The sequence below is a fragment of the Mytilus edulis genome, chromosome 9 (assembly GCF_963676685.1).
Source record: "Mytilus edulis chromosome 9, xbMytEdul2.2, whole genome shotgun sequence".
NCBI lineage: Eukaryota > Metazoa > Mollusca > Bivalvia > Mytilida > Mytilidae > Mytilus > Mytilus edulis.
In genome coordinates this window covers 87,822,708-87,838,994 of record NC_092352.1, presented here as the reverse complement: position 1 = coordinate 87,838,994, position 16,287 = coordinate 87,822,708, and the positions used below count along the sequence as shown (strand labels likewise).

Here is a 16,287-nt window from a genome sequence, read left to right as displayed (position 1 = left end):
CGTATCTTCATTATGCCTTGTAAGATTTAGATTATGATAGATAAACAGACACAATTCAGTGTTTAGATTCGTTGACAAATGTGAAGCAAACAGCATTTCATCAATTGGATTGTTGAATAATTTTCTCGAACAGTACTAAAATCTGCTTAAATTTTGGAAATGCACACTTTATTAGCTATAGAAGTCTCCTATGAAAAGAAAAGTGGGAGTTAAGGGACAAACTAATTTACCGTGTATTGTAGGAAACATCTGACAAAAATTTTAAAATCTGACCCGAGTACTTTCTTAAGCACTTTGATATTTGAATAATTTTTATCAAACAGTACGTCAGCACTTTGATATTTGAACAATTTTTATCAAACAGTACATCAGCACTTTGATATTTGAACAGTTTTTATCAAACAGTATGACAGCACTTTGATATTTGAACAATTCTTATCAAACAGTAGGACAGCACTTTGATATTTGAACATATTCTATCAAACAGTAAGTTAACACTTTGATATTTGAACATATTCTATCAAACAGTAAGTTAACACTTTGATATTTGAACATATTCTATCAAACAGTAAGTTAACACTTTAATATTTGAACAATTTTTATCAAACAGTAAGTTAACACTTTGATATTTGAACATATTCTTTCAAACAGTAAGTTAACACTTTGATATTTGAACATATTCTATCAAACAGTAAGTTAACACTTTGATAATTGAACATATTCTATCAAACAGTATGACAGCACTTTGATATTTGAACAATTCTTATCAAACAGTAGGACAGCACTTTGATATTTGAACATATTCTATCAAACAGTACGTTAACACTTTGATTATTTCAGGTGCCTCTGGACCGTCTTCCTGTGCTACTAACCCTTGTAACAATAGTGGTAGCTGTAATGAGGATGGCAGTTCTGCTGGTTATTATTGTAATTGTATGACAGGCTGGTCAGGAGATAACTGTGATGTTCAAGGTTAGTATTCATAATTAAAATTAAGGTGGGTGGGATCCTTCTAACATGTCCCTTCCTTTAACATTTTGTTTGTATGTGCCTGATTTGTTTTTTTGGTTCATTTTTTTTTTGTAAAATAATTAGTTTTCTGGTTTTAATCATTTTACATTAGTGATTTTGGGGCCTTTTATAGCTATTAACAATATGGTAATGGCTTTGCTCATGGTTGAAAGGTGTGACTTATAGCTGTTAGTGTATGTCATTTGGTCTATGGTATCATTGACAACCATACCACAATGGACTCATTATAGATACCAGGATTATAGTATTTGTGCAAATGACTGCCTTTCCTCTACAAAAGATTCATCAGTGACGATCAAATCAAAAAGTTAAAAAGGCCAAATAAAGTACAAAGTTGGAAATCATTGAGGACTAAAATTTGGATTGTACAAACCTCAATCATTATTTTGTAGCATCATTAATGGTAGAAGGTTTGATTTTGTACGATTTTGCCCTGAAAACTTCCAACAACATGGCAGCATGTAATATATCGGGATATGTTCCTTACGTCGTAACTACAATCCCCTTCCCTTTCATGAATGTGACCTACCGAATTAGACTATTTACCGGATTTGTAATCACATAAGCCACACGAGGGGTGCCACATGTGGAGCAGGATCTGCTTACCCTTCCGGAGCACCTGAGATCACCCCTAGTTTTTGGTGGGGTTCGTGTTGTTTATTCTTAAGTTTTCTATGTTGTGTCTTTTGTACTATTGTTTTTCTGTTTGTCTTTTTCATTTTTAGCCATGGCGTTGTCAATTTATTTTAGATTTATGAGTTTGACTGTCCCTTTGGTATCTTTCATCCCTCTTTTATGTAATCTGTTCCTGTTTTTATTCTCTTCAGTATTTTTCATTTAACATCATAAAGGAGCATACTTTTACCAACAAATGTGAATACGAGGAGCATATAATTATCTGTAAATACCTAAAAGTATGAAGATAAATAAAACAAACAAGCACTTGTTAAAAAACAAAGAAATGCTAATAGATATTCGTTTCATTTTCTTATTACCAGTGGCGTAAACAATTGAATAGTTATAGCTATTTCAGGTGAATAACCACTCTATGCATAGTCTGTAACTGTTTGAGATTTTAGTTATAAAAAGAAAATACAAAGTAGATCAACATTCATTTCTTAGTTATGTATTTAAATGTTTCAAAACCAAAGTCTTTCAAATCATTTGTCTATTGGTCATTAGGATGTTGTTCAAACAAATATTTCCTTCCAGCATGTTTGGGGTACAGAAGTTCTGTATATTTTGGGGGAGAATGATAACTCGACAATTCTTTAAAAAGATCTTTATATTGTGTTTTACAGATGTATCTGGTAATTCCTACAGCTGTGGATTTGAGACAGATGGTGCAACATGTATTTTCAAGGATACAACTAATGATGAATTTGATTGGACACGACGTACTGTAAGCTCTTCCTAATTCTACAAGAAAGCTTTAATTATCATTGATACTGTTATCTGACATTCTAGTATTTTTTTTTGAAGAAATTATGTACATAATAGGGAAATGTGCTTTTTAAAAACGAAAGTAAAACTTTTGACAATATTATTTTGCACAAATAAAGAGTCTAAGGCAGATTTTAGTACGCTAATGTTGCAGATCTAGACTAAGAAAGATGCCCTGTCAATTTAACAGTTTATCTAAATGAAGTTCAATATTGTTATATGATGGCCAACTGGTTACTATGGTCCATAATTGCCTTTTGTTACTAAACCTTAAGGGATTAAAATCATTATGAGACATAAAATGGTTGGCTGGCTCAATTATTTTTTGGAAGCCCTTGTTACGTCTCCTTTTAAAAATTGATTAGAGACCCATTGGTTGCCTTAAGCTGTTATCTGCTCGTTGGTCAGATTCTTTTCTCTTTGACACATTCCCATTTTTGTCAAGCCTTTGACTTTCGTCAAAAAAGTGAGCCATAACTATCCTATATTCCGTCGGCGTCATCGGTGGCTGTGGTGTCCACAAATGTTCACTCTGTGGTTAAAGTTTTTGAAATTTTAATAACTTTCTTAAAATAACCTTGATTTCTTCCAAAGTTGAACAGAAGCTTGTTTATGATCATAATATAGTATCCAGAGGGAAAATTTGTAAAAAAAACAATTCCTGTTTTTCCTTATTTTACTTATAAACAGACTTAGTTTTTTCACCAAGAAACATATTCACTCTGTGGTAAAAGTTTTGAAATTTTTAAAATAAATTTCTTAAACTATCCTGGATTTGTTCCAAACTTTGACAAAAGCTTGTTTATGATCAAAAGCTAGTATCTAAAAGGGAATTTGGTTAAAATTTTGTACCTGTTTTTTCATATTTTACTTATAAATGGACTTTTTTTTCAGTTAAATTACATACAGTCTGCATTTAAAGTTTTTTAAACATTTATTAGATTCATAAACTATCCTGGATTTTTACCAAACTTGGACTTAAGTACATTCAAAAGATAGTATTGAGAGGAATATTTTTATAATTTTTTTTTTCATTTACGTTGAGCCTGCGATTAACAGCAAAAGTAGGCGGAACCCTTACAAATTTTTATTCTCAATTTTATAGATTTTAAAATATTTGTGAATTTATTAATGGGATTTTTAAAGAATGAACAAAAGTGCTAGTTAAATAGTTGTGACTGTTCTGGAGAGCTACATACAGATAATTCAACACATATGATGTATCAGGTGTTTTTTGGAGCTGATGTTACAGACTTTAATAATTTTGTAGAAATCCACCCCAAGTAGTTCAACAGGACCAAGTGGTGCAGCCACAGGAGATTACTACATGTACATAGAAACCTCCTCCCCAAGAGTTAATGGAGATACAGCTGTTCTCTCAACTCAAGATACTAACTTACCTGGTACGATTCTTTATCAGTCTTTATTGAAAATTAAAACAAATTGTTATTTTGATGCAGAGATTTCTCTGTCCTTATCCTGGTCTCATTAAATATTACAGCAAAATGCATTTAGTGTGTATGTAAAGATAACAATGTTGGTTTAGCTTGCCTGCTGAACTGTGAAGTCATTATTAAGTTAGGTATACTACCCTCTGTTTGTAGAAGTTTAGTCCTACAATCAGATAGATTGGTTATCTAGTTTACTCTTAAAGGATGGTAGTATACCTAAGCAAGCTAATCAAACATTATAACATTTACCTACTTTTTGCTGTAATGTTATTTAAAAAGTTGGAAATTGTTAGTTATTTTAAGCATGAAACATGAGTTATTAAATTATGATATATCCATAAAGGCAACAGTAGTATACCGCTGTTCAAACTCATAAATCCATGGACAAAAAACAAAATCGGAGTAACAGACTAAAACTGAGGGAAACGCATAAATATAAGAGGAGAACAACACTACAATGTAACTAACACACACAGAAACAGACCAAGCATCAGACAAAATCCCAAGAGAATAACAAATATAACATCAAAACCAAATACATGAATTTGGGATAGACAAGTACCGTGACACGTCTTATCGCAATGTCAATTTACACTCAAAAATAAAAGAAAACAAACGACGTAACGTTAAATAGTAACACACACAGAAACGAACTATAATATAACAATGGCCATATTCCTGACTTGGTACAGGACATTTTTAAAGGAAAAAATGGTGGATTGAACCTGGTTTTGTGGCATGCCAAACCTCGCACTTTAATGGCAATGTTAAATATAACATAGAAATGACAACATAATATTACAGGACTACATAACTTTTATATATAAAAAAGAAGTGGTATGATTGCCAATAAGACAACTCTCTACAAGAAATCAAATGACATTTAGAAATTAACAACTATAGGTCACTGTATGGCCTTCAACAATGAGCAAAGCCCATACCGCATAGTCAGCTATAAAAGCCCCAGAAATAACAAATAGATTCTTTTTATTCATTTTTGTCGAGCCTTCGAAAAAGCGAGACTAAGCGATCCTACATTCCGGCGGCGGCGGCCACAAATATTCACTCTGTGGTTAAAGTTTTTGAAATTTTAATAACTTTCTTAAACTATACTGGATTTCTACCAAACTTGGACAGAAGCTTGTTTATGATCATAAGATAGTATCCAGAAGTTAATTTTGTAAAATAATAAATCCATTTTTTCCATATATTACTTTTAAATGGACTTAGTTTTTCTGTGGGGAAACATTACATTCACTCTGTGGTTAAACATTTTAAAATTTTAATAGCTTTCTTAAACTATCCTGGGTTTGTACCAAACTTGGACAGAAGCTTAATTATGATCCTAAATTAGTATCCAGAAGTAAATTTTGTAAAATAATAAATCCATTTTTTCCGTATTTTACTTTTAAATGGACTTAGATTTTCTTCCAGTTAACCATACATAAATGTACAGTCTCCAGTTGTTTTTAAAACATTAATTAGATTCATAAACTATCCTGGATTTTAACCAAACTTGGACAGAAGCTTCTTACAATCAGAAGATTGTATCAAGAGGAACATTTTTATTGAGTTTTTTCCTCATTTTTGTTGAGCCTGCGATTTACAGCAAAAGTAGGCGAGACACTGGGTTCCCCGGAACCCTTACAAATTTTTCTTTTGATCGTACAATATTTGTGAAAAAGACTTGATACTCGAATATATATCAGGCAATGATGTCAAGTATCTGCAGCAGCAATATAATGTGTTTCTGTCCTTTCACACCAATTTATCAATTTAAGGTATGCAAGCAGATTAGATTGAAGACTGTACCCTGACCGATAATGGTTTACTTTTATAATTGTGACTTGAATGAAGAGTTGTCTCATTGGTACTCATACCACATCTTTCTTCATCTATATGCAACTTCATTCATACATAGGAACAACTGTCATAAAGTTTTGTACACATATAGGTAGCCCCTGAGTGTACAGTAGCTCCCATACAGAATATTCATAATCCACTTGCTTCTTTGTAGCCCCCATACAGAATATTGTTAATCCACTTGCTTCTTTGTAGCCCCCATACAAAATATTGTTAATCCACTTGCTTCTTTGTAGCCCCTGTACAGTATATTGTTAATCCTCTTGCTTCCCCCGTACAGTATTATATTGATAATCCCCTCATTCTTTGTAACCTTCTCACGGTTGACTGATTTTAACTATTTCAGCTGGTAGTTGGTGTCTCACCTTCCAGTATCATATGAAGGGATCAAGCATGGGATCATTGGAAGTATTTGCTGGGGATAGATCATCTTCTCTGTCGAGTATCTGGACAAAATCAGGAGAGCAATCTGATCCAGACCTATGGAAAACTGCTACTATAGATATACCACAACAAAGTAATCCTGTTGTAAGTGTGATGTATTCTAATGCAACATTGTTTGTAACATTCATTTTGATTGGATAATGTCACCAATTTGCATGGCATCAATTCATAAATGTACTATCAAGCACAGACGATGTATATGACAGATTTTAAATGTATAATTTGACCTTGTATTTTGTCAGTTTTATTAGACTGGAGATAACAATATTGTAATTTAAGCTTTGACAGCATCAATTGGTGATTTGATGGTCGCAAATACCTGTTAACTGGCTCTTCCAAAGCATTACCAGTAAACCTGATGCCGATGGAGCTTAAACAACTATACAGTTATCTCCTAAGTAATAGATAGACATATCATAATTTGATAAGCCAGTTCTGTGTCTTATTCCACAAAAATGTTTTAACATTGAACATTATCGTAAGTTACAATCAATGTTTTTGAGCCGGTGACTTTTGTTGCAAAAGTGATACATAGCGATCCTACATTTTGTTGTCGTCAGACGTCCACAAATATCCTCTCTGTGGTGAAAGTTTTTGAAATTTGAATTACTTTCTTAAACTGTCTTGGATTACTACCAGACTTGTACAGAACTTGTCAGAAGTTTATTTATGATAAGATAGTATCATAATTAATGTATCTGGTATAAAAATATGTCAGATGAATTGCCTGCCATCCAAGATAGCCGACATGGCTTAGAATAGAACATGGGGGATAAAATGCAAGTTTGTTTACTATTTTGAAGACAGTAAAAAATAGAGACAATCTGATAAGGACAAAAATATTCTGAATCTAGAGCTATACCAATTTTCATATATGTCAAAACTGTTTGATGACTTCTTTTAGGAGTTATTTCCCTTAAGTTACAATATTTACTATTTTTTGCCTCTTTGCCTTTTATCTTGAAAACTATAATAGAAAGAGATAAACTTTTAATTGAAAAAAAGTCATCAGCAATTAAGACAAGTTCTACAGATAAGTCTGTGTGGGAAAAATTGTCAGTTGACTCCATAAAAGCGTTATTAAAGTTGCACTTTGTATTAAAATACAGCTGTTTCTCAAACCACGCCTCTTTTGGGGAGATTTAGAATATTCATAGAAAATTAATTTTGTTTACATACTGGTTCCCAGTACTGATCTGTAGGTTGCATCTCATAGAGACATAACTTGGGAAAGTTACCAGAAAATATACATGTGAATATTGTTTATATTGAAATCTATGGTAACCCTACAGTCGAGGTAGGGATAGTTAAGAAATTTGGTGTTAGTTTAAACTCTTAGAAGTTCGGGGCATATAAACGTTGAAAATATGCAAAACAGCCCTATATTTTGACCTTTGAAAAAATAAGTAGTGCATATGAACTATCCATTCTAGGATATGATTTTTTTCAGAACTTCATAGTAAAAGTGGTATAGTTTTAGCCGTAAAGGGAGTTCCTATGGGAAAATGCTTTGTCAATATTTACAGAAATGCAACCTATAGCCTTTTGATGACATTTTTACTAATATTTGGAGTTTTTGCCATATCACTATCTTAAAAACTTTAACATCAATAAATAAAAATTAAAACAAGCAAAAATTTTCAACAAGAATAAAGAGGAAATTGTCCTACAACTCCTTATTGGAGTTATTGCCCTTTAATGACAATTTTTACCTTTTTTTTTTTTTGTGTTTTGCCTTGCATCATAAAATTATAAGAGATATTAAAAATAGCAAGACAAATTCTACTAACAAGTCAAATTCATCCTTTATAGTTACAGATTATCAGTCTTTTATATGTAGGAGTGATTGCCCTTAAATGAGCATTTATTTTACCCTCTTTTATGTTTAGAGCAAAAACGATAAAAAAAATTGAGAGAAACTGAACAGACTGAATAATTAGCAATACAAAGTTAACAAAATCATGAAAATGGAGATTTTTGTCATAAATTTTATTGTATTCTACAATGTTGGAAGTGTACTTTGTTGAATATGCACATATACCAAAGTGAGTAACACAGGCTCTTTAGAATCTCTAGTTAACATTGCAAAAGCTATCTGAATACATTTTTATGCCCTGCGAAAAAATGTTGAATGGGCATATTAATTTACCCCTGTCCTTCCATCTGTTTATCCATCTTCCAGATTAGGATACATTGTTTGTCCGGCAATCTCCTACAGTTTCGGAGGTGCACCTTTTATATTTATTAGGATCTTCATACACATAATGAAGGTGTACTTGGCCACAGAATTATGATTCTTTGTTTAATTTATGATTTCCTTTGGTCAGGCATCTAGATATTGCAAACATTTCTTGGATTCTTTGGTACATTGATACATTGATATTTCTTGGTACATTGATATTTTCATAAAATGGGTTCAAATGAACCTGGGTAAAACAAACATTAAATTCTCTCACACAATGATATCACACACTTAAAAAAATCTTTAAAGCCAGAAATTTTAACTAGTATTTTTGCATATTTTAGATATTTATCTTTTTTTCTTCAGATTACGATAGATGGAATCAGAGGTAGTTCATATAGAGGGGACATTGCTATTGATGATATCGCCCTCAATGCTGGTACATGTGCTAGTAAGTATTGCCTCATTTTTAGCTCACTTGCCTGAAGGGCCAACTGAGCTATTCTCATCACTTGGCGTCTGGCGTCCGTCGTCTTCGTCATTAACTTTTTACATTTTGAACTTCTTCTAGAGAACCACTGAATGGAATGGAATCAAACATGGCATGAATGTTCCTTATGAGATGCTGACCAAGTGTTATTACTTTGTAGCCGATCCATAATCCAAGATGGCCGCCAGCAGGGGACTTAGTTTAACACAGGACCCTATGGGAAATACATTCAAATGTTTTCTTTTAAAGAACCACTGAAAGAAATGAAACCAAACATAGCATGAATGTTCCTTATGAGGTGCTGACCAAGTGTTGTTACTTTGTAGCCTATCCATCATCCAAGATGGCCACCAGAGGGTGACTTAGTTTAACATAGGACCCTATGGGAAATGCATACAAATGACTTCTTTTAGAGAACCACTGAATGGAATGAAACCAAACATAGCATGAATGTTCCTTATGAGGTGCTGACCAAGTGCTGTTACTTTGTAGCCAATCCATCATCCAAGATGGCTGCCAGCGGGGGACTTAGTTTAACACAGGACCAATCCATCATTCAAGATGGCCACCAGCAGGGGACTTATTTTAACACAGGACCGATCCATCATCCAAGATGGCAGCCAGCTGGGGACTTAGTTTAACACAGGACTCTATGGGAAATACATACAAATGTTTTTTAGCTCACCTGGCCCAATGTGCCTAGTGAACTTTTCTCATCACGTCAAGCATCATCCATTGTTTCAGTTAACTTTTACAAAAAGTGGGCCAAAATTATAAACCAAAGTTGGCCACAATCACCATTGGAGTATCTAGATTAAAAAATGAGTCCAATGACAACCTGTATAAATGTTTATCAAGTGATGATCTATCTGCTCTAAAATTTTCAGACAAATCAGACAAGGCATTGTTAGGTTGCTGCCCCTGAATTAGTCATTTTAAGGAAAATTTGCAGTTTTTGGTTTTTATCTTGAATATTATTACAGATATTGTAAAATGTAAACAGCAATAATGTTCAGCAAAGTAAGGTCTACAAATAAGTCAACATGACAAAAATTGTCAATTGACCCCTTAAGGAGTTATTGCCCTTTAAATTCAATTTTTAACAATTTGGTAAATTTTTGTACTCTTTTACAAAATGTTCTCTGAAACTAGTAAGACAATTTAATCTAACTTTATAGCCACAATCATCATAAGGGTATCTATTTAAAAAAATGTTTTCTGTGACCTGGCCTGCTAACTAACATGGCCAACATAGCTAAAAATAGAACATATGAGTAAAATGCAGGTTTTGGCTTATATCTCTGAAACTAATGCATTATTTCATGCATCAATTGTAAACAAAAATATCAGGTGAGCGACACAGGCTCTTTGGAGCCTCTATCTAGTCTTTCTTCCTAGGGTATAAATATACACAATGTATGTCAAATAACAGCAATTCTCAATAACTAAAGGGAAATTGTATATAAAACTCTTTTTTTTCTCTTTTTTAGGTGCTGGAAAGTAAAGAGAAACAGACTAAATCTACAATCATGACTATGATGGTGTGATATTTTCACTTATAACATTCATGTGATATTAACAGTTACTTGTACCATAATGTGTCATCATTTTAAATATAATAGAAATATGTTAAAATGCAATTTATTTTTATTAGTTCCCCAAAGGAGCATCATGAGCTTTGCCATTACTTAGCATCCTTTGTCTCTTTAAAAATGGTGAAAGATATCAAAGGAACACTTGAAATCATAAGTTTAAACAAAAAACTGACCATGTCATGGCAAAAAAATGACTGCACAACACAAAAACCACATACTTCCAATGGCATTTGAATTTTACTTGATTTCTAATTTCTTTAGAAGCTGTAAGCGGCAGATATGTATTTTGTAACAGAAGTCTCTAGTCAGTGACTCGACATTCATCTTCTGGGTTTTACTGAGGTTTTGCAGATTGTAGAAAACTGAAAAATCAAGCAAAAGTGCTACAATGTTTTGGTTGATGTGAAATAGTTGTTCCCATCCATTGCAACCTATGATATTTGTGACCAGGACTTTGAGAGGAAGGAAATACTTCATACAAGTTTCCCTTAAAGCTGGACAGAATGTTAAGACGTGCGTTAAATCTTCGTCTTCCCTATGACACAGCAGGCATGTTGCATTTATCTTGTATTGGCTACATTTGTATTTGTCGGCCTGTACCAAGTATGTACCAGTGAGCATACGAGCTTTGATCATGCTTTTCCGTACATCTAGTAAGCTCTGTGATGCAAATTCCCAGACTGGGTGGACAAGAATAATCTCTAAGATGGTTGTGTCAAGTAAACTCAATGAGGATTTGGACTTTGCCGTTTCTTGTAGTTCATAGGTCCAGTATTTGTTGATTGTGGATCTCAGGATTTTTTTCCATACAACTTTTGAAGGCAGTTTTATACTGGAGTCAAGAATGTTTGGCAGGTTGTATTGTTGTAGCAGTAAAATTGATTGATGAAAATGAGAAGTGCTTGTAAATCCAAATCAATTACGGCTTGGGACGCGTCACAAATTCGTACTTAATATTTTACATGCGACTTTCGAAGTGAAATAATGCTGTCCTTTAGCAAATTATTGATAAAGTAGTAATCTTAATATTGTTTGAAGCGCCTTTGGCTATATCAAAGCACATGTAGCAGTCTGTAACACCAAAGCCTTAGCTAAATCACGATAAAGGAAACCATCTTGAAATGACCTTGACATGGACAAAATCTATAAATACGTATTCAAATGAGGTCCCGATTGAAATTGCAAAGGCCCTGATCGAGTATAATGTTTGGGGGTTTGCACTATATATGTACGGAGGGACACGATGACAAATAATAATAACATCAGCTTGCATTAAATAATTAAATAAAATACATATATCTTCATACAATGTAGAAATAAAATAATCAAGTAGATATTCTTACAAATTCAAGACTTATACAGAGAGGAAGTAAATATTTACCTTTATTAGGATGGAATCCACCAAATATCAACGGCGTCACTGATTAAAAATAGCAGCAAAATAATATCCATGCGCAATTTGGCAAATTTTAATGCCTTCATTACAAACATTTTCGGCGATGAAATTATTCTTACAATAGTTCAGTTACATCTTCATCAAAAGCACAGATGATAAAAATCTATGCTTAACTTTTTAATTAGCACTTTTTCAAATGGGGAACATCAATTGTTTTTGGAAAATCGACGATCATTTAAGGTAATCTTCCTTATATTTATTGTTTTTCATAACAAAAAGTGTGAAAAAAATGTCTAATTAGTTATAAAGAATCTACCAGACCTGCCAGATCAGAGCAATGGCACTTTTTCAAAAATTCCCAGATGGAAACACAAATCCAGGGTGTTCGCATAAGGCAGCTTAACTGCCTAAAAACCCGTGGGTGGGTATCATGTGTCCTGGAAGGGTAATCATATCCTGCTTTAGTCGCTTATCGTGTTAATAATTTAATTAATAAACTGTTATCACAGAGATATGTCTCGTTTTTTGTCGAGCCTGCAACTTTTGTTGCAGAAAGCTCGACATAGGGATAGTGATCCGGCGGCGGCGGCGGCGGCAGTGTTAGCTCACTTCTTAAAAGCTATATATTTTAGAAGGTGGAAGACCTGGATGCTTCATATTTTGTATATTGATGCCTCATGTTACGAAGTTTCTGTCAGTCACATGTCCACTGTCCCTGACCTCATTTTCATGGTTCAGTGACCACTTGAAAAAAAAGTTCAGATTTTTTGCAATGTTAAATTCTCTCTTACTCACTGTGTCTAAACCACACCGGCAAAATTTGCTCGGACTCGATGTTATCTAACATCCGGCACAATGACGGAACATTAATAGACAGAAGAAAGCTAGGTTTCTCCTTATTTTCTTTTTTTTTTATGACATCGAAGAATATATATACATATACAACTATTTTCTATTGTGATATGCAATATTTTCTACAACCGTTCTATATTAACGAAGAAATAAGTCAAAATGCATATCAAAATGACGAATTGAGTGAACCTTGCCTCGAAATTGTTTAATTTCTCGTTAAATTGTTCACATTGTACGGAAAGAAAGGTACGGGAAGATAGATATTGACACGGAGATTGCAAATTTAGTTATTATGAGCATCTCAATAATTGTATTTCTGTGTATGGAACGAAAGAAAAGGGTCATGTCAAATTAAAATAAACCGGTTTCGTCAATGTTGTTACAACACAATCACCCGGTTTCGTCTATATATATCACCCGGTTTTTTTGTGTTTTTTTTAACAAACAATTTATGAAAAGAAACTTTGGTACGGATCTGAACATTGTCTTTCGAGAATTTAAATATATATTTATTGTAAAGTAAACTTGGCGTGTTAAAATCTATTTTAAACGGGCACTTTTGGACATAGTTAATTATGATAATACACATTTTCCTATAGAAAGGCGTATCCCTTATTTCACTTAACTTCAAACTAATTTTAAATGGAATATAAATACTGAATAACAAACACTGGTATCTAATTATTTTGTAACATTATTATATTTTCTTTGTTAAAATATTCAGTGGCGGATCCGGGGGGGTTACGGGGGTTGGATCCCCCCTTTTTTTGGCCGATCAATGCATTTGAATGGGAGCATATAGTTGGAACCCCCCCCTTTTTACTTTGGCTTGGGACCCCCCCCCCCCCCCCCCCCGTTTTTTAAAATGGCTGGATCCGCGCCTGATATTAGTATGTAAAGATGAAAAATAAAAGGAAGTGTTTTGATTATGCCATAATTTTAATTTACTATACTATATTATATACACTTAGTTTACAATATTTACTATCAATTATTAATACATTTATGCATTCAATCATTCACGAACGGTCTCAAACCGACTATAGTCTATACTGTTCTGCACAAATTAATCATGCATGCAGTCCTGCCAGATTTTCTGGTACTATATATACTGTGTTACTTGCGCACTAAAGAGAGTTTTCACACTTAAGCATCCATAACATAGCAGTGAGATTTGTAACTTTCTCCCCGTTTCTGGTAGGCACATTTATTTTCATAGGCATTTTTTTCACATTATTTTCAAATTTATTTTTTGTACAGTTCAAATTCAATTGAAACTTCAAGATAACTTTCGAAAACAATATCTGACAGTTTTGTATTTTCAATGTGAATAAAAGTTGGTTTGCAAAACATGACCGTCATTTATATCTAGGTCTTATAAAGAAGACTGAGTGACGGTAACCACTTGTCCCATAAACATTGACAATGAGACAACTTTCTTTTAAACACAACAATTATGTTGAATTAATCAAGTTTAGGTCAGCGTATGCCTTAAACAATGAGAAAAACACACAAACTGCATGAAAGCAAGCTATAACAGGGCCCTAAATTATAAATGTAAAACAATTCAAACAAGAAAACTACCTGCCTATTTTATGTTCAAAACGCTTTTGGTATAAAGCAACCAAAGACAACCATGGAATTAAAAGCGTGTGATTCGGGAATGGACTGCGTCAAAGTGTTCTCGCTGACACAAACAGTACAACAAAAGTACAAATAATAAAAAATGATGAAAAAACCTTAACTCGTCCGATGACAGAGCCTGTATAGTAAATGCGCGATGTGTGCCAAAACTTGTATCATAGTTAAAATTATCCCTTAAATATAATAAATATACATGTATTCGCAGTTTTCTATGAAGTCCACTATCACTGAACTAGTATAAATATTTATTAAGGGGCCAGCTAAAGGACGCCACCGGATGCGGGAGTTTCTCGCTTCATTGAAGACCCATTGTGGCCTTCGGCTGTTTTCTGCTCTATGGGGCTTAAATTAAAATATTGATTGTTTGCCCTTTACCGACCGACCCTATAAATTCGTTGCGCCTGAAAATCTTTTATTTGTATTTACCAGCAAGATTTTATTTTATTTTATTTTTTCGTTCCTACCAAAAATCTTATATTTGTATTTCCCGCTCAAAACTATTTTATCCGGAATTCTCGGGTTTTATCTTTAACGTATAAGGTCCAGTCCGTTTGGTATCACCTGAGCGTTTGACATGAACACTTGCATTTGAAGTTTCAAAGCATTTGTTTGAAATCGATGTTCAGCATGTGAACGCTTCCTGAAATCATGAGATGACGTACGCTACTCTGTACCTTTATATTTAAAGAGCAGGGTTCATTTACAAATAAGTTCGTTTGATACAAAATTATCAACGTGTGTACAAACTAATTTGCGAACGGACGTTGTATTCTATGTAGGGATGGCCTTTTGTGATCCGCAGATCAGGATGATTATGTTAAGGTGGCACGGTAGTATTTGCATTCCAGAATTTAGGTTGCTCTTTTGTGTACCCTACTTAGGTAAATGTATCTAAACAGTGTGATTGGACAAAAAATACAGTATCAACTGAACATACTTTCCCAAACTGAGGGATGAATCAGGTGTAGAAAAATATGAAATAATTTTACATACAGATGAAAATGAATTTTTGAGAATTTTTTTTAATTTTGTATTCACTGCACCATAAAAGACCTAAAATTACTAGTGGCCTTAGGTTTCTAAAAATAGCAAAAAAACTAAACGGTCATGATACATATTCAAATTCATTTCTGAATAGTAAAATGAAAGTACTTCAGTTAAGTGTGAATGTAGATTTTTTTGCAGTGTTAGAAAGTGGTGAAAATTCTAAAAAGGCTATCATTATCCCTATGGGCCAGGAAATACTACCGTGCCACCTTAAGGGGGATATATATTTTTACACTAAATCAATGAAGGAACTTTTTTTACCTATGCAATTTGTAAGTTTATCAATGAAAAGTTGATTAAGGGCAACTATGATAAAACAAGCCTTAAATTCCACCCCTGAGAGTAAAAATTGCTGATTCAGCAAATTTTGCCTGATCTGTAGGTAATAATGTAAAAATGTTCATAGAAAGTAGAACTTCATTATTTTTATGTAACTTGCAATACATTTTTAATTATAAATGCTCGCTTTAACTTTTCGCAGTGTCTGACACATGTGCAACCACTGAAATTTGAGACGCGACATTCTACGGTTGCATGTTCATCCTATTATTTTCACCGAAATAAATAAATTGCATAATTTCTTATTTTTTTCAACATAAGTACAGCTATACTAGCTTTCTTAAGGTTTAATTAGTAGTTCTGATGTTACATGACACCAGTAGGAGCTTTTGGGGAACCAGTAAGTGGTTAAGGGGTCCTTACTTATTCATTTAGCTCTCATATTGGTATGAAATAGAGATAGAAATAGGGGTTTCTGTACATTGAATAGACATTATTTTTGACAAAGAATGTATTTATGATGCTATATCAGCAAGATTAAATGGTTTATTCATTTTCCATGCAAATAC

At 33.3% G+C, this 16,287-nt stretch overlaps 1 protein-coding gene across 12 annotated transcripts in view; it reads left to right on the top strand.

The window, feature by feature from the left end:
• LOC139489323 (MAM and LDL-receptor class A domain-containing protein 1-like) overlaps positions 1-10,540 on the top strand; it is a 124,426-nt gene extending 113,886 nt beyond the window's left edge. For all 12 annotated transcript variants that reach the window (XM_071275622.1, XM_071275623.1, XM_071275626.1 and 9 more), the window contains 6 exons: positions 841-972; positions 2,334-2,434; positions 3,746-3,878; positions 6,136-6,317; positions 8,782-8,866; positions 10,396-10,540. In XM_071275622.1, coding sequence (XP_071131723.1) covers positions 841-972; positions 2,334-2,434; positions 3,746-3,878; positions 6,136-6,317; positions 8,782-8,866; positions 10,396-10,409 — 647 coding nt within the window. In that variant the 3' untranslated portion in view covers positions 10,410-10,540. The remainder of the gene's footprint in view (positions 1-840; positions 973-2,333; positions 2,435-3,745; positions 3,879-6,135; positions 6,318-8,781; positions 8,867-10,395) is intronic.
• The last annotated feature ends 5,747 nt before the right edge of the window (positions 10,541-16,287 follow it).